Source organism: Petaurus breviceps, unplaced genomic scaffold (genome assembly GCF_028583685.1).
Source record: "Petaurus breviceps papuanus isolate PSGF00001 unplaced genomic scaffold, PetGlider_PUasm1.0 112, whole genome shotgun sequence".
In the NCBI taxonomy this organism is placed as follows: Eukaryota; Metazoa; Chordata; class Mammalia; order Diprotodontia; family Petauridae; genus Petaurus; species Petaurus breviceps.
The window spans coordinates 3,052,490-3,072,645 of record NW_027185601.1 but is presented as its reverse complement, the minus strand read 5'-3'; the positions used below and the strand labels follow the sequence as shown (position 1 = coordinate 3,072,645).

The 20,156-nt window shown below is 37.5% G+C and overlaps 1 protein-coding gene across 1 annotated transcript in view; it reads right to left on the bottom strand.

Moving 5' to 3' along the window:
- The window catches only part of LOC138157377 (contactin-associated protein-like 2), a 2,155,842-nt gene that overhangs the window by 257,127 nt on the left and 1,878,559 nt on the right, over nt 1–20,156 (bottom strand). Inside the window, exon 17 of the mRNA XM_069082919.1 lies at nt 18,670–18,888. Coding sequence (XP_068939020.1) covers nt 18,670–18,888 — 219 coding nt within the window. The remainder of the gene's footprint in view (nt 1–18,669; nt 18,889–20,156) is intronic.

Here is a 20,156-nt window from a genome sequence, read left to right as displayed (position 1 = left end):
TGATGATGCCAGGTTAGAATATAAATTAATTAGTAAGATCTTAATAAGGAAGATGTCAGACCATTATGAGCAGTATCATTTTGTAAAGCAAAGAGAAGTAATGTAGGTGAAAACCAATACAAAAAGATTAGTAAGTGAAGAAATAAAAGAAAAATGGAAAGGATTGATAGAATTATTACAGCAAGTGGTTTTATCCATTAAAGAAAGGGAAATCACTACACACTAGAACCCTAAGAGCAAAGTCTTGAGCATTTCATGTTGTCCAACCCTGCCCCCTCCCCATGCTCTGCCCACTGCCTTTAGATTGTGAGCTCTTTGAGAGCAAGGATAGGTTTTTGGCTTTTCTTGATTCACAGTGCACAGAACCTGCCACATGTTGGGCACTTAATAAATGCTAGTAAACTTACTCATTAGTTGTAGGAAAGGTGGACATTACAGTAAGGATAACAAAATGGGAAAAGCATCTGGACTGGACCAAGTATACATAGCAGAGGACCATGTCGGAGGCAACACAGTTGTGAATGCATTTAAGGAATCAATCTAATATCAAAACAGTAGGGAAAATATCTCAGATTTCAAAAGATATAATAAGAGAACAGAAATAATTCTGTCTGATGATGCTCTAGGTAAGGCATAAAATAGGGAGCCTCTTCAGAGTCCAAGTTGAGGGATTCCCTCTAAATCAAGAATTGGTTTTTTTTTTATCTTTATTAATTTCTTTATTAATTATAATGTTCCCTTACTTTGAGTTTACAAGATTCGGTTCCCCAGTTCTTTGAGTTTCAAATTTTCTGCTCCTCCCTCCCCTTCCCCCACCCTTCATGGCAGCATACAATCAGGTATAGGATCTGCAGATACTTTTACATTAGACATTGGTCAGGTTATAAAGAAGGATTGTATGGAATGAACAATGGGAAAGAGGAAACCAAAGCAAACAAGAAAAAGAAAGAGAGCAGGTAATTTGCTTTAATCTGCATTCAAACTCTGTTCTTTCTAGTTCTTTCTCTGAATGTAGACATCTCTCTCCATCATGAGTCTTTTGGAGTTTACTTATAGCCCTGCATTTCTGACAGGAGTCCGGTCTATCAAAGTTGGTCATCACACATACGTTGTATCTGTAATTGTGTACAAATTTTTCCTGGTTTTGCTCTTCTCACTCTGCATCAGTTTGTACCATCTGCTCTTCGTTTCTTATGGTGCAATAGTATTCCATTACATTCATGTACCATAAGTTGTTTAGCCATTCCCCAATTGATGGGTATCCCCTAAATTTCCAATTGTTTGCCACCACAAAAAGAGCTGCTATAAATATTTTTTACATATAGGTCTTCCTCCCACTTCTATGATCTCTCTGGGATACAACTCTAGAAGTGGTATTGCTGAGTCAAAGGACATGAAATTACTTATAGCCCTTTGGGCATAGTTTCAGATTACTTTCCAGAATGGTTGGATCAGTTCACAACTCCACCAGCAATATATTAGTGTTCCAATTTTTCCATGTCCTCTCCAGCATTGATCATTTTCCTGTTTTGTCATCTTAGCCAATCTGACCAGTGAGATGTGGTACCTCAGAGTTGTCTTGATTTGCATTTCTCTAATCAATAGTGATTTGGAGCATTTTTTTCACATGCTTATAGATATCTTTAATTTTTTTCCTCTGAGAACTGCCTGTTCATATCCTTTGACCATTTATCAATTGGAGAATGACTTGTATTCTTATAGATTTGACTCAATTCTCTGTATATTTGAGAAATGAGGCCTTTATCAGAGACATTGGTTGTAAAATTTCTTTCCCAATTTGCCACTTCCCTCTTAATCTTGGTTATATTGGCTTTGTTTGTACAGAAGCTTTTCAGTTTCATGTAATCAAAGTTATCCATTTTGCATTTTATAATGTTCTCTAGTTCTTGTTTGGTCATGAAATCTTCCCTTCTTCATAAATCTGACAGGTAAATTATTCCTTGCTTTCCCAGATTATTTACAGTATCATCCTTAATACCTAGATTATGCACCCATTTAGACTTAATTTTGGTATATGGTGTTAGATAATGGTCTATGCCCAGTTTCTGCCATACTATATTCCAGTTTTCCCAGAAATTTTTGTTAAATAGTGAGTTCTTATCCCCAAAACTGGGGTCTTTGAGTTTATCAAAGAGTAGATTATTATAGTCATTGACTACTGAGTCTCATGTACCCAGTCTATTCCATTGATCCACTGCTCTATTCCTCAGCCAGTACCAAGTAGTTTTGATGACTGCTGCTTTATAATACAGATTAAAATCTGGTATAGCTAGGCCACCTTCCCTAGCATTTCTTTTCATTAATTCCCTTGATATTCTGGACCTTTTGTTCTTCCAAATGAATTTTGTTACTATTTCTTCTAGTTCTATAAAGTAATATTTTGGTAAATTGATTGGTATGGTACTAAATATGTAATTTAATTTAGACAAAATTGTCATTTTTATTATATTAGCTCAACCCAGCCATGAACCATTGATGTTTTTCCAATTAGTTAGATCTGACTTTATTTGTGTGGAAAGAGTTTTGTAGTTGTGTTCATATAGGTCTTGGGTTTGCTTTGGCAGGTAGATCCCCAAATATTTTATAATGTCTATAGTAACTTTAAATAGGATTTCTCTTTCTATCTCTTGCTATTAGATTTCATTAGAAATATACAGGAATGCTGAGGATTTATGTGGGTTTATTTTATATCCTACAACTTTGCCAAATTTATTTATTGTCTCAAGTAGTTTTTTACTTGATTCTTTAGGATTCTGTAAATATATCATCATATCATCTGCAAAGAGTGATAACTTGGTCTCTTCTTTGCCTAATTTATAAATCAAGAATGCTTAACTTGGGGTCCTTGATGTATTCTCCCATCCTCCCTTCCTAACCTCTTGTCTCCTCTTTCTGCCTATATGTATCTATACAAATGTATATATTATACATATATATATATATATATATATATATATGGATATTAGTAGCTATCTTTCAACAATTCCTTTTTAATTTGATGTTTTTCATTTTTATGTATTAAAAACAATTATTTTGAGAAAGGATCTATAGCTTTCACTGTACTGTCAAAGGGGTCCAGGACACAAGAAAGGTTAAGCATCCTTCTGTATATTGTAATGCTTCTATTTGTTTATGGCATGAACTGATTGGATGAATGCCTAGAACATGGCACAGTTTTTTGGAAGAGATCTGAAATCACTATAAAGAATGTTTTCCTCATGTGAATGGACAATCTGAAGGTGTAGCATTTGTCTATCAGCATGGACATATGGGACAGACTTTAAGTGTGGATAGCAAATTGGACTGACATTTGAAAAGGATAGGGAGGGTTGGATTGCCTTTGGGAAACTGCAAAGTTCCTTGAATGGCCCTACCTTTCTATCGAAGCCAAGGTGTATCCTTTAAATACTAACATTTTGCTGGGGATACACTATGACAATGGGGCATGGTGTACATGATGCTGAACTATTAAAAATGCCTACTGTTTGCAGAGGGCAATGGAAGGGTGTATATAGTGGTTCTGAGCAAACAGCAATGTATGATCAAAGAGGGACATTTTATAAGTGAAGTAAAATGTCATTGAGGAATAGGTTGTGAGGGAGAAAATATGGGCTAGTCAGGTGGTGAAGGTGAAAGTAGATGACTAGAGTGCCAGAGTGCTTCCCTGGTATCCTCCTGAGGTAAAAGGAAAGCAAAAATGGCCTTCAGCAAATTGGGCAGACCTCTTGTGATGTACTCATGGGAGGACTGGGACCAGAGACCCTCAGGACGACAAAGTATGGCTAGTTGTGAAAGGAAGTGAATATGCATTTATTAAGTGCCTACTACATGCCAGGTACTATGTTAAGTGCTTTATAAATGTTATCCTATTTTATCCTTGACAACTTTAGGAAGCAGATGTTGTTATTATCCCCATTTTATAGCTGATGACACTGAAGTTGACAGAAATTAAGTGACTTCCCAGAATAACACCATCATTAAATGTTCAATTGTTTCAGTTATGTCCAACTCTTTGTGATCCCATTTGGGGTTTTCTTGACAAAAAAAGGGAGTGGTTTTCCATTTCCTTCTCCAAGCCATTTTACAAGTGAGGAAATTTTGGCAAACAGGGTTAAGTGACTTGCCCAGGACCACACAGCTATTAAGTGTCTGAGGCTAGATTTGAACTCAGGAAGATAAGTCTTCCTGACTTTAGACCTGACACTCTATCCATTGAGTCACCTAGCAGTCCTATCATTAAGTGTGAGGCTGGATTTAAACTTGGGTCTTCCTGATTCCAGGCACAATATTCTATCTAATGAGGAACTGAGTTACATTTTCAGAGCAGACATTCAAATCAGTGAGATTATGGATGTATTGGAGTATCTGATTGACATAGATGTGATGTCCCCTACATTTCAGAGCAAGGAATGAAGGAAACAGTTTAAAATGAGGAGGGTAGAGTTTTTCCAGAATGTCATGTGTTCCTGACTTCTGGTAGAAATAATAAAAAAAAAACAACCTAAACTTTTATAATAAATATTGATACTGTTTACCCATTAAAAAATCTAAATGTTGCACTTATTTTTTTTAAAGTATAGAATAATAAATTTACCTAGGCCTTTTTCATTCAGAGCTACAGTAGTTTGTTTATTTTCCTTTCAATGGAATGCTTGGCCTTGTTTGCCCTTTGATCACATGGTAAAGCATAAAATTTAGTTATTCTTCATAAAGGTATTTCTATATTTTTCTGAAGTCTCTACTTAAAAAGGCAGTCCAGATCAGTTAGAGTTTTTTCCCCCTCTTGGGGGCCTCCACAATTTAGTTTCATTGTCTGCTATAAGGGAGATTACATTCAAAGATGTTTAATTACCTTGAATGGGTATGATGTTTCTGGCTGATAGCTATCCAAAGCTGTCAATATCTTTGAATTAGTCTTTAAAAAAAAAGCAACACCTCAACATGATCTGAAGAAGCTATTTTATTTTGTCAGAGGGGTCTGAAGTGTGTGGGAGAATTATAAGCCTATGTTTGACACACCAGGGAGCCCTTGCCCAAGCTAAGCTGTCAGATAGCCTTAGGGAAACTCTGGAGTGATAAACTTATAGTTGCAAAAACAAAATATTGGACATTAGGACTGTAAAACAAAATAGTCTTTGAAAATTTTTCCCCATACAGTTGTGTCTTCACAGATCTAACAACATTTGGAAAAAAAAATTAACCTTCTATTTCTAAAGGTATTATCCCCCTCCTGGGTTTTTGTTGTTTCTGGCCTCTCATCAACAATAGGTCCCAGCTAGACCAAAAAAATTGGATTTGATTGGAGAAGGAATGGGACAGGAAAAGGGGCCAAGAAGGAAAGAAATGCTCAGAACAGAAATAAATGTTGATTTCAAACTGTGACTTGCAGGTAGAATAGAAGGGGCAGCTCTGAGAGTACAGAGAACAAGGATAAGGCAATATGGCAGCTTTTTTAGGTCAAAGGGTAAAGCTAGTAAATTGCTCAATGCCTCTCAATCTCAAAAGGAATTTTCCAAACCCCTACTCATTCCCTCAGAACTTGATGGTGAAGCAAACACAGATTGATTTCCAAAAGAAACTTTTGAAATTTGAAAATAAAAACAGAGAAACAAGTTTTTATTTTGTTTTGTTTTGCTTATAGTTAAAAAAGGCTGTTATGAAATTTCTGTTTAGATCACTGGAATTTCAAATGGGAGGGACAATAGATAATAACTGCCTCTGATGATCCTAGCCAACTGTGTGCCATGAGCACAATTACCACCAAACATAAAAATAGGTCTAACTGGTTCCCTTTACTGCTACCTTTCTCCATCTGAAGGCTTTTTCACATTTATGTGCCTCTCCGGGTATTTCTATTCTCTTTGTCCATATGCATGTATATGTTACTTTCCATGTTTTTCTACATGTACATCTTTTTCTGTCTTTTTCTTTCAACATCCCTGGGTACATATCTAGCTCCTTTTTTGTCCTCCAAGTGATTCTCTTGGTTTCTCCTTTTGTGCATAATCCACTTGCTAGTGGTCCCCCTCTCAGTGATTTCATATTTACTTTTTTTTTTTGGAGGAGAGAAGACAGGGCAATTAAGATTAAGTGACTTGTGCAAGGTCACACAGCTAGTAAATGTTAAGTGTTTGAGGCTGGATTTGAACTTAGGTCCTTCTGACTCTAGGGCCAGTGCTCTGTGTCAATATTTACTTTGTATAAACTTTACATTTATTTATCAATATACTTATCAGTGTACCCCAGTAGATTACAAGCTTCTTGAGAGTGAGGATTGTTTCAGGTTTTATTTTTTCATCCTCAATGCTTGGCAGAGATTTCTGTCTCTCCTGAAAGGCAGAAGGCATTCTACACTGTCAAATGCTCTGGAGTCATGATTGGTTATTTTCAAAATCCATTTATTAAATGCCTACTGTGATTCAGATACTCAGGATACTAGGACAAAACCAAAACAATTGTCATCCATGAGGAACTTCTTTTTTTGTCCTGAGGAAATAAATCCTGGCTCTACCAGTTGGGGAGACACTACTGGCAGAACTTTGGGTTACTCTTTGGACCTCAGTTCCTCCAACTGTAAAATGAGGGGGTTAGATTAGGAGGTCCTTTCCAGTTTTAACCCTATCATCCTATATACACAGAGAAGTCATGTAATATATGCTTACTGAATTGAACTTTCTTTATTATCTCTGTCACCTTTCTTCCTTTTCTTCCAGCCCTCTTTTCTCCACATACTTAAAAAAATTCCTTTATTAGAGAACTGAAGTATATTTCTAAGTCGATTTTGTCAACCACTGATTTGTTATTTGCTTTTAATTTAAAAAATAGGGAAGTAGAACAATTAGTGTTTCTTTTTTTTCATATAGGTGAAATGAATTGTGTCTATTTTTTTTACAAATACAGGTGGCCTTTGACAGAAAAAAAAAAACGTTTACCATCATTGCTCTGATTAACATAAAGAAAAATTCTGACAGGAAGATGATCACTATATTCAATGGAGAATGATTTTTAATGTGTCATGGTTAAATTATGTGGTTAATTGATTGTGCTCAACTTTTCATTTTGTGTGCTACATGAATCTGCTAGAGTAACTAGTGCCAAAAATTCAAATTCTGGATCCTCATGTAAAAATATCAAACAAGGTCACACAACAAACCTTTATTAGTTGTAACAATTACAATTTTCTATTTTCAATAGGGAGCCCATGCTCACCCCCTTGTACTAAGAGTTGTCTGAATAATAATTGTATTTATGAAAATTGTATGAGATGAAAATCTGAACTTAATTTGTAAAATTAATGATCTTATGACTTGACATTAAAGTATTGCAATTAAAAATAATTACAAAAACATAGTGGTTATCTATAATAAATGACATCATAGCCAATTACTACAGAGGATTTAGAAAACAAAATAAAAACAGCAGGTATTAAATTTAAGGGATCAATAAAGGGAAGAATAATAAATAAGAACCGTGCTGGGGTAATAAATCTTTCTTGCTCTGAGGGATCCTAAGTTTCTCACAGTCTCCTTAGTTTTTGCTTAATTTTTTTCAGTGTTTACTAAGGGAGTTTTGTCCTCATTCATTCATTTATTTATGCATTCAATATATTTTTTAATTGGATTTAATCACCACTCTTTGTAAAGAACTGTAGGAACTGCTCATAGAGACCACAGAAAAAGACTCAAAGTAATGATTAATATCATGTATATTGGGAGTGAGCTGAAAATTTACTAAAGTTCTAACTTTAGTAACTTAATCCAGGTAAAACCTTGATTCATGAGAGCCCTAAATCTCTGGAAGAAAAATGCAAGGTAGAGATTGACTTGCACAAATTCAGTTCAGATTTGTAAGGAGACTGAAATGGATTGACTAACAATGCCCCAATAAGCCCAACAATAGAAAGCACCATGTGAAATGCATTTCACATACAAAGAGTGCTGAGTTGGACTTCTCAGAAGTCCAATTTCTTGGACTGAATTTCTTCAGATAGCATTTCCTGATTTTTGGTGAGTTTATCTTCATTCCTGCATGGTATTTCTCCTTGCCTCAGCATATAGGAGAGGAAGGATTTGTGAATTCCAAGCAAACAGACCAGCCTCAAAGTAATTAATTATGTACCCTGGTGCTTTCTTGTTGCCTGTGGGATCTTCCACTACAGATAAGAGCACTTAGACACTACCGAGCACTTGGACTCTACCACTGCTTAGGGTAAAATGCTGTGTGGGTACCGAAGTAGACTTCACAATTTTGGACTCTATTATTCTATACTATGAAGAAATATGGGAAAATATAGTGATCTAATCAAATCAGATGCTGAGCTCCTTGAGGGCAGGATATTATCTATCTTAGTATTCCCTATCACAGGGCATTGCTCTGGGAAACTGAATACAAACAGCTAAACAATGTTACCTAATTTTTGTGATATACATATTCAGAGCAACATTACAAATGAAACAAAATGAATACCAACATGTACCCTTACTACTTTTATAAGCCACCTTTAAAATATTTCCTGAGCCAAATGTAATTATAGCAACTTAGGGAATCACCTTCCACAGTCTGATTTGCTGACAAGCTTCTTTGAAGTTGTATTAGATTTGCTTTCTTCTAGGACCTTGGACAGCACTGTTTTATGTATGTGTCTCTGGGTCTGAAAGAGATAGACTCTGGCAATTAGCTTCTAATTTGTTTTGCTTTGGCTATTCATAACACACCTTGAACTGCTAGGAAAAAGCCTTTTCCATTTTTCCTTTACCGGTGCTGTATCTTTTCCTAATTTTAGCTCCTCTGTACTCCTAACCTTGTTATAATTTGATTCTCCGTCTTTTTTTTTCCCACCTTCAGTAATCCTTAGAATTTCTGGGTGTGGATTGCCTCTGCAGCCAACAGCAGAGCTCTAAGCTAGAGATACAGATTTGGGAGTCATCAGTGGAGAAGGGATTGTTGAAACATAAGGATGAATTATCTGAAGGAAGGAAACTAGAGAGAAAAGATCATAGAGCTGAGGACACACACCAAGGGGGTAGAAAAAGGAAGAAAAGCTATTGGAGGAGTACCTAGAACTGTAGGAGGAGAATAAGAACCACATAGCTGCATGGAAGTCAAAAGGAGATAAAATTTCGAGGAGGCCAATAGAGTCAAATGCTATAGGCAAGTCATGAAAAAGAATACTGAGAAAAAGCCTTTGCATTTGGTGATCACAAACGAGCTTTAAAAGTCTTCTATCAGTGGGATGGTAGGGAGGAAGATTGGTTGCAGGAGGTTAAGGGCTAGGTGATGAGAAAGCAGACACAGTAGATATATTAACAATAACTCACAAATGTGTAATTTTCTCCAGTTTGCAAAGCTCTTTAAGCATAATAACTTGTGAGGTGGGTAGGTAGAATAGGTAAGCATGGAATAAGGTAAAGAGTTTGGCAGCAAAAGAGAGGAAGGAGAGAATGATTGTATCTTGGTCAGGCAAAAAAAATCAAGCCCTTTTTTGGCTTTACATAAGCAAAACCTCATATTTTTGAAGTCAGATTGTAAGAGGATAGTATAAAGGGAAAAATTAAAGGCCTTGGGCAGTTAGCAACGACATGGGAGCAAAATCGGAATGTAGATATTGAGCACATGCTGATGGCTTAGCAAAAAAGAAGATATGCTGGAGGGAAAGATGAAGAGACAATACATTTTTTTTTTTTTTGCATTGTGTGTTGAATCTAAGACTGGTTGAATTCACAGCTAATCTACCAATAAACATTTATTAAGCAAGGGCAGCTAGGTGGTGCAGTGGATAGAGTGCTGGGCCTGAAGTCAGGAAGTGCTTCAAATCTACACTCAGACATTTTCTAGCTGTGTGACCCTGGGCAGATCACGCAATCCTGTTTGCCTCAGTTTCCTCAAGTGTAAAATAAGCTGTAAAGGAAATGTCCAACTACTCTACTCTCTTTGCCAAAAAAACAAAACAAAACAACAAAATAAACCCCAACAAACCCAAAAGGGGTCATGAAAAGCTGAACATGAACAACATCAAAACATCATGTAAAAGTGATGTTCCCTGCAATCTTTTGGATAGATCAAAAAGGAGTTTTTGGAACCACAAAAGCTTCTCTAATGACTTGTATCAATCACATATGCCAATTCTGAGTAGTTTTAGCATTTTACTATGTGAGTTTCTAGTTTTGATTATAGATCAATTTAGGACTATCGTGGAATAAAAAAGATTCATTTTCACAGGAAAAAGTTTTAAAATTAGTTGGTCAACTAGAGAAAACTATTTTCTTTATGACAATCTCCACCCATTCAATGAATCAAAGCATCTTACAGACTACACTATAGGAAGCAAAAGATTTACATGCTAGAGAGGTCAGGATATCTGGTAGGTCCAGATTTTTCTATAAGGTCTGGATTTAAACATCTCATTGTATAATAGAGGAAAGGCATAAATCTAAAAGTAACTTAGATTAGACTGGTTTTAACATCCAGACAATATCTTCCTGGGGAAAGGAATATGCAATTTACAGAAAAAGAGGAGAGAGAGGGTACTGGACTTCAAGTCAATGGAAAAGGACAGTTTCAAAATGTGAGCAACTCCCATGGTATCTACATTCAAACTAAATAACTTAAATTTTGTTTTACAAATGAATTTAAAAGTTGCTTTCTAGATGACTGGAAGGTAAGGTTTGTGTAGGACAATGCCTTCTATGTGGACAATTCAGAATACTGTTGCAATGGGAATGCATTCAGAATTGCAGCTGAAATGTACTTTCCTTGGTGACTCTTGCTGACTCAGTCAGTACTCATACCCATGGGTGCAACTCAGTTATATCTATTTCCACAGGGTTAAAAAAAACCCAATACCTTCAAACATTGGCAGGTCATAAAAATTAGGAGACAGAAATAATTTTAAGTTAATGAGATGCTTATTGATTGTCACATGCAGTAGTCAGAATACACACATATAGGCTGAATACAGGTATGGAGGTAACCCACAAAAGAAACTATAAAATTTCTCCTAAATCACCCCAACTTTTTTTTATCTTTCAGCATACAGAAAACAAGAACAACAAGTGTTTCCTGCCCTCAAGGATTCTATAGTCTAAGAAATGAATTTAGGCATTGGGCCCACCACTTACTTAGTTGAGCAACTTTGAGCAAATCTTATCAATCCCTTTGGATCACAGTTTTTCATTTGTAAAACAGTGGCAGTATTAAGTAAGTAAGGTAATAAGCATTTATATGGCACCTACTTACTATGTTCCAATATTGTGCTAAGCTTTATACTTTCTATTTTAAAAATATTTTTGTATTTATTTTATTTTATTTTTTTCAAATGCTTTATTAACTTCTGATTTACACCATTCATTTCTGCCAGATTTTGAGTTACAAATTTTCTCCCCATTTTTCCCCTACCCACCGCCCCAAAATAGCAATCCCACAGGATATCTCCTCCTCCAATCTACTCTCTCCCATATTTTCTCCCATACCCCTTTCGACTTTTCCTGTGGTATACTTTCTAATACTAGAATTCTAATATTTCTAGGAAAGAAATCCTTGATTTTCTAAAGAAAAACCTACTTCTGTTTAAACTATGTGTATTGAAAATGCATAAATTTAAGATAAGCAGCTCCAATTTTGTAAACAGTTTACTCACTTTGTTGAGTTGTTAAATGACAAAGTTGTTGAGTTGTAAGAAAGCAAAGGAAGGGGAGGGCTTAAGAGCATCCCTCTCCTAAAAGTGAAAGCAATTCCATGGTAGTTGGTCTTGGGAACTTTTAAAAGATAGGACCCAAGGGACCCAAGGAATATGGGAGGAGAGGGAGATCAGAAAACGTAATGCATGAGACAGAGAGAACTGAGGTTTACGCAGTCAAGATTGAGAATACAGCCAGCTTACCATAAGATGTTTATATTTTCACTCTCCATAGTTTTGCTCATCTAGAATACTTAATAACTCCAGATACCAATGAAAAGGAGGGCATTTTACAAAACTGGTCATGGGAGTGGCTAGTATTCTCCTTTATTCCCTCTAATTGATCAGTGTTTGATTATTATTATTATTATTCTAATTGATCAGTGTTTGATTATTAATGGCAAACTTTGAGAGGGAAGGTAAGAGGAAGCAAGCAGGAAGAAGGACTACTTCCCTCTTTCCCTGGAACCCATGAGCCACACCCAGACAGAGGGGCTCTTGCTTTGGCACCAGTGACTGCACAGAGAAGGATGTTTGTGCAGAGACAGGTGTAAAGCATGGTTTCTCATATAATCTTAGCTTGTGAGAAGCTCATTTCTTGCTGTTTACCTGCATTCAATCTTCATTTTATTCTGTGCTATAGAGTTGTAAAAAAAATCCCAAAGGAAATCAAGAAGTATTCAAACTGAGAAAAGGATTTAGGAATAAGTTTCATGAAGACAAGAAAAAAAATGTAGATGGTTTGAGAATAGAATAGTCGCTTAATAAAAGGTAGTGCTGGAATTTTGCTTTGGAAGAGATGAGGGAAAAAAAAGAAGTGGACTTAGACCTAACATTTCACCCTGTATTAACTCCCAACCCTCAAAAAATAGTCCTCTTCTGTTGAAAGAGTTTGGCATATTTTGTTCTTCTTTCGAAAATGCTCCAGGCCTATATAAGCCTTACCATTGTAATGCTAGAGATTTGCTGCAAGGCCCTCATTCAGGGAGCCAAATTCCGGTAGGGAGGTGTTTCATTTTTTATTTTCAGCTTGGCTATTCTGATAGCACAGTCACTCACCTGGGAGTCTGTACACAGGAAATGGAAAACAGAATACAAACACTTTCTCTCTGTTTCTAATCAGAAGACGTGAGACTGCATGCCCTTACACCAAACTTGTTCAGCTATTAGAAGTTGCTATTTCATTGTTACACAGAGCTGGGTGAATTTCACATCCATAGAGTCATCTTTCTTCTCTTGCATACAAATGTCTGAATTTCCCATTCCTTCTGTCATTTGACACGGTAATGGCAAGCGTTCATTCCCTCTTTTGGAATGCTCTGAACAGGAGGAGCAGCTGACCAAACAGAGCTTTGTGACATGGCTGGCTGGTATTGTTCTCCTATACAGTCTCTAGCCAAGCTTGGCCTCAGAGAGAAGTTACAGTAATTCTTCAAGTATTTTGTGCTCTGCTGTTTTACCTATGCCTGGTATAAAGCATCTCTAGCACCCCTTTAGATGGGGCAGCTGGATGGTACAGTAGATAGAGTATAGGCTAGGCTTGGAGTCAGGAAGACTCATCTTCCTGAGTTCACATTGACCTCAGACACTTACTAGCTGTGTGACCCTGGGCAAGTCATTTAACCCTGTTTGCCTCAGTTTCCTCACTGCAAAATGAGCTAGAGAAGGAAATGGTAAACCACTCCAGTATTTTTGTCAAGAAAACCCTAAAAAGGGGCCATGACGAGTGGATACGACTAAAATGATTAAACAACACAAAGTTTTCTTTAGAGCACAGTTCAACTGTGATCTTAGGCCTTTTCCAATTTCCCCTCCCATCTTCTATCTCCTGGTTCTTACCACTCTTTCCTTTTTGAAATTAAGGCATGTTATTTTGAATTCTCTTAAAACAATAGATAGCACTTGAAAACTTTTAAGGTTTTCAAAATACTTGAAAACCAGTCTCATTTTATCCTTGATAATACTGAGTCAGAAGGTGCTATCATTACCCCCATTATACAGATGAAGAAACTGAGACAGACAGGTTAAACGGCTTGGGCTTGCCCAGGGTCACATGAGACCAAAAATGAACTTATGTCTTCCTGATTCCAGGGCCAGTGCTCTATCCTCTGGCCCATCTCCTACTTGCCTTTTCTTTTTTGGTAGCAAATGAGAAGTCAGTTGGCATTAGTAGACATAGAACCAGAATTGAAGCCAGAATAAAATTGGCTGTGTGACCCTAACCGGGCATTCAATCTCTTAATCCTTCTAGCAATTCTCCAAGACTATAACTTGAAGAGAATGTTTCTGTCTGCCTTACAAGAGGACATATCCTCATATGTGGGTTCCTTATATGAATGAAATCACACATTCAATCCTCAGTCATATGCCTTAGTCAGTCAGTCAGTCAGTCAACAAGCATTTATTAAGGATTTATTATGCACCAAAGCATTTTGCTAAGCTCTGAGGTTATAGAAAAAGGCAAAACACAACTCCTGCCCTAAAAGAGCCCACATTCAAATTGGAAAGTCATATAAAGAAGTAGGCACTTATGCTATGTATGCCCTTAGCAGAATACAAGTCTTTTGAGGTCAGGGGTTGTTATGGTTTGGTTTTCTTATCCCTGGCACCTAGCACAGTGCCTGATACCTTGTAGGCACCTAATAAATGTTTGTTGATTTAAATTTAATTTTCTCCTCAGTCCATCCAAGGAGTTATCAGCAATACCCTAGCCCCAGGACAAATCTGGCCTCTGAAATGGGAGGAATAAAGGGACAAGATGCCATCAGGCATCAAAACTAAAAGCTCTTGCCTAAGATGAAGATGATTCCCTCTTTCCTTTGAAAGTATACCAGGCAGAAAAATGAGTGAAACTCCTTTAGATGCTGGAGAGTTTCAGAAAGAATATTGACCCAACTTAGCAGATCTGAGGCTCTAAGGATAAGAGATTCCAAAATGACTTCAGATACTATCAGGAAACCTACCTTTTTTTTCTGAAGGACAGCTCTAGAGGGTTACAGTCCTTACTCATTGTATTTGATTTGCTGCCTCTGCCTGTCTTGACCCCTTCTCTTCTGCCTTTCATTGCCCCTGATCCTGTGCTGTCTGCCTTGACTCAGGCCCAGACTGCTTCCCATTAGTGCCCACACCTGCTGCCTGTCTTGTCATGTCCTGTACCAGTAGCCTGGGTCCCCAGCTGGGCTGCCAGGAGCTTGGTTCCCAATAGCCATCCTAATCCTCTCTCACAGTCCCATCACTGCCACTGTTGTTGCCAATATTCTGAGCTCCCTGAGATACTTTACAACCAAAAGGGGCTTCAGCTGAATCCAGCATGTTATCAGCCTCATTTATGTGAGGACCACAGGCATGCCTGATGCTCACTAGCCCTGTAAGGAAATCTGGTCCATGGCTGCCTACATGCGATGTGAGCCCCAGCACCTGGACAATGACTAGGGAAAGCTCTGTGATGGGCAAGTTACTGCCAGGCCATCCAGGGAACCAGCCACATTCTAGCTGCTTATTATAGGACAGAACACAGAAAAGTCCTGAGTGCAGCATTACAGAAATACCAGCAACCATTTTCTCATAGAGGCTTTTAAAAATTCCTCCATTACTTTTTTCTCTATTAAGTAAGAGCTGTAGATCTGAATTCCCACTGCTTGCCATGACCCCAAGCCATCCCCTTTGTAAGGATGTCCTCTTGTTGCATTTAAGATTATATGTAGCTGGTACTACCTTTTCCTTCTTTTATTAGGCATTTTCAAAGGGGGTAAGTGATACCTTATCAGTAGCAGTGTCTTGTGGCTAGATACTTTGGTATTTATGGCACATAAGTGGAAACACTGGACAATAACCTCTTCCTTTGAAAGACAAGCTGGGTAACGGTGCACCTTCCTCTAGTGACTGATGTCTAAAACCATCCACTAATGGTTGATCAGCTAATCAAGAAATGTAAGTAAAAGAGGCACCATTTTGGAAAGGTGGATTAGGTATCAAAATTAAGAGAGGAAAGAAGAGAGAAAGAGAAGGAAGAGAATAAGAGTATAAACAGAAAAGACATGAACCTCTGCCTCATTTAATTTAAAATCGCAAAATGTCTGGGATGAAAGGAATCTTAAAGATAACCCCTATCGAGATCCCTCATTTTATAGGTGAAGAAGCTGGCTGCCAAGGAGTGACTTTTTCTAGGCCTTCTATTCCCACCCAGAAGTTAAGTGTCCTGCCATAGGTCATACGTGGCAGAGCATGGATTAGACTACGTTTCCTGATACCCAGTCCAACAGTGTGTGACAGCTGGCTTTTGTGTAACTGGATTTCACAGTTCAGGTCACTGATTGACAAGTGGGGCTGGTTCCCTCTGGGTCCAGCCTCCTGTAGGCTATTACTGCTGTAGAAAAATTTGGAGAGGCCTTCTTAGAAGAAGTCCAGTCAGGATTGCTCGAAGGGCATAATACTGAACCCAAAGTCATCGGAAATTTAAAAGCTAGGAGCTCAGACTTATTATGCAAAGGAAAAAAAAAAAGGAAGAGAGCATTATAATGATTACACTAAACTTAATTATATCTAACCAGTTTGTATAAAGATATATACTATGTCCCTAAAGGCACACATTTCTGAAAAGGTCACCTGACCTTTTATTTACACATAATCTTCAGAATCCCAGAAATACTGGGGCTATTTGGGAAACCTTTTACCACTTGTTCCTTTGATGAGGGTTGAGGGTGGGTCCATATCTGCACAAGTTCACAATGAAACAGTTGGCTGAAGCTCTTCATCATTTGAATGAATTTTTTTCTGGTATTGAAAATATGGATCCAAATATTTCCAAAATTTTTAAAAGTTCAAAGAATAGCTGAGGATATTATTGTTTGCTAACATCAGATACACAATGAAAAAAAGGGAGCCACTGTTTAAATTTCTCTTGGTAGCTTCATAAAAAGTACTGCACAGTCAACCAGCAGTGATAAAGGCTAGGTGAAGTGGGTGAGGAAGGGGTAACATACTGTACACTTATGCTGATGTTACATACTTCATTGTTAACTTTACCTTTCATTTCATAATTCTGTTTGTTATTATGGTAAAGTATTTAATATATCTGCATTTTAGTACATTTTATGACTTGTCTAACAATACCATTTTGTGTATGCCTTTGTTATCCAGGCTAAGTGAAGTGGGTGGGTAAGGGTAAATTTGTATTACAGAAAAACTGCTTTATCTAGAGATCTGTGGAATGGTCCACTTACATAAAACAAGAACTACTGTTACTGAAGTTTGTCCATTGAGCATACAACCTCCTAAAAATACTTCATATTTCTTTATTTTGGAAAATCAACCAAGGGCCTGAAATTTAAATGGCTCAGGCACTTTTCCATATTAATGAGTGGGAGGGAATTATAGCTAGAAATCATTTCAAATTTGGTGGCATTTAATGGACAAGAGTCACTCAGGAAGGACAGCTGTGGATGGTTCTGATCTATACTTTTGGAAGTAAAAACAACATGGATGAAATCTCAAAATTTTATGCAGTGGACTGAGATAGTAAACTTTTACACTTAGCCCAGTTAAGTATCAATTGCAAAACATCTGAGAATGTCAGGTAGTTGTACAAATATTTACCAGAGTGTCTCAAACATCCTTCCTTCCCATTCAATAGACAACTACCCATTTCCTAAAAAATTCTTTTTTTTTTAAAGCAATTGGGGTTAAGTAACCTGCCCAAGGTTACACAGCCAGTTTTTTTTTTTTTGTGTGTGTGTGTGTGGGTGTTAAGTATCTGAGGCCAGAACCGATCCCAGGTCCTCCCGACTCTAGGGCCAGCACTCTTACTCACTGCGCCACCTAGCCACCCCTTCCTAACAGATTCTTACTCTGGAAAGCAAACTTGAAGAATCAAACTTGGAAATAGATTTTTGACTTGGCCTCATTTTATACTGATTTGGAAGAGAAATTGAATTGAGGAACATTATCCCCAGACAAACAAAAGCATTGATATCTGAGCTTAACCTATGTGGTTGACTCTAGTTCTCTGGGATTTTGATGTTTATAAAGGAGCCCACATTTTTCAACTTTGTTTACATTTATTATCCAATGTATAGCCTTTCTGGTCATCCAATGAAATAAAGTAAAGAGAATAAAAAGTCTTGGATTACTTATCAACTCTAGTGAGGGATGGGCAAACACATATTTCTATTATTTACAGGCGGTGGAAGTATGATGTTCAATTCAAATGAATTCAACACATTTATAAAGCACCTACCCCAAGGTGCATTTTTTTTTTGTTTTTGGTGTAAAGACCTTACTGAATACCATTAATACACACACACACACACACACACACACAGCACATTCCCCCACCCCCTAGCTCTGTGAAGGATACAATACAAGGTGGCATGGGATGTGGACAGAAAGATGGACTCAGCAAGACTTTGGTTCAAATTCTGTTTTTGCTGCTTATTACCTGTGTGATGATAGACAAGTCATTTTAGTCTTCTGAGTCTTGATTTCCTCTTCCACAAAATGGGGATGATAAAGTCTATAGTATGCATGTTGTGGTGTTAGGAGGCTCAAATGAGATTAAACATGTAAAGGACATGAAGAATCTTTCAAATGCTACATACATACCCATTATTATCAGCCCCATTCTCTCTCTCTCTCTCTCTATATATATATATATAAAACTGAGGCCTTTATATATGTAAACAAAGAGGGACTTGCCCATATTCATAATGATAGTAAATTAAAGAGATGGATCTGAACTCAGGTCTACTGATTCTAAGCCAGGAATGTTTCCCACTGCACAAATGATGCAGCTATTTGTCTCCTGAAAGATTGGAGAATTACAGAATTGGGAGAAAAGCTCAAAGGGTTAATTCTCAAATTCACAGAAATATCTGTACCTAAATCACCCATGTGAGAGAAGAAATTGCCTTCTGTAGTTTTGAAGCCATCTGTATCTCCTAGGGTGAGAGAAGTGAAGCCGCTTCCCTGTTACTTACCCACATATAGCTGGCTGTAAAGCTCTAGGCGTGTGTGACCTTCTGTAGGTGCCTTCCGCACCTGCTGTGGCAACTGGTCCACCTGAAGACTTGCCTGCTTGACGTTTCTCTCAGCAATGACTCGGTGCCACTGGTCATCATTGAGGGGAGAGGGAGATCTCACAACGATCTCCACTGGCCCATTTCCAACATCAAAGGAGAAGGACACTTCGGTGGCAGCTGGAATAGCAGATAGAAAGGAAGGAATGTGAATATTAGAGCTCATATACTTCACACAGAAGAGATTTCTCAATAAAGAAATAATGACAGACTGAAAAACAAACCTGCCACTTGTTGTGAAGTTTTAAAATTATTAGTAGCCATTTGAGGACCTGGATATCATGAGCTGGAATCTGAGCATTGCGCTCTATTGATTCCTTAGCCCAGTTATACGAACTCAGATGATTTTATCAGTCAATAAGCAGTCTGAATGGCTCCAGAGAATCACTCATGTTTAGCAAAAGCTTTAAATATCCTTTTTGGGTCCAGGGAGAATCTGTTTCATTACCCCATAGATCTAAGATGGGGGGGGGAAGTCAGGCAGGAAGAGCAAAGATATAACTTTACACTTGGGTGTCATCTTCCTTGGGGTTTCATCTCATGGTTTTTATGAATCACATTTGCACACTCCACCCTTTCCCCCACCCCCAGGATACTGGCTTTAAGAAAAATTCACAGACGGAAGCAACTTGAAGTCATGTAATTTTTTTCCCCTGGGCTAACTAAAGTTAGTATTGCATGCAGGTGAATGTTATCATACTTTGATCTTTTCCTGGATTTTAGACATCTACCCTTCCCTTGTATCAGGATGCTATCTAATTACTGGTACTTAATTAAAGTCCTTCTGGTGCCTCTTTGCACCGAATGAATATCAAGAGACCATGAAATTTTTCCCCCACAGCTTTTTCTTGATAACACAATTGTCTCAGTCTCTGTGTTGGGGAGTAAGGGGGATTGAGAGAGAATATGGGCCTATGTGATCATTTGCTTACATGACCAGTGTGGATTTATGTAGAAGATTTGACAATGTCTCCCTCTATATTTAATCACATATAACCAACAGCACTTATAACATAGAGTTTATGTAACCAATAGGTTCACAATATAATCATATAAACAACATGACCTCGACATTGAGCTTTATAAAGGGGGCATAGTTGAGGTAGGGTCAGAGAGCTATTAGTAAAAATTCATCATTTCCTTCTCAAACCTGTCTTTTCACCTAACTTTCCTGTTTATGTTGATAGTAATGCTTTTCTTTCAGTCTGCCAGGATAACAACCCTGAAGTCTCCTCCACAATTCCCCACCTTTAATTCATTGTCAACAATTCTTGCCTATTTTACATCCATCTATCCATCTATCCATCCATCCATCCATCCATCTATCTATCTATCTATCTATCTATCTATCTATCTATCTATCTATCTATCTATCTATCTATCTATCT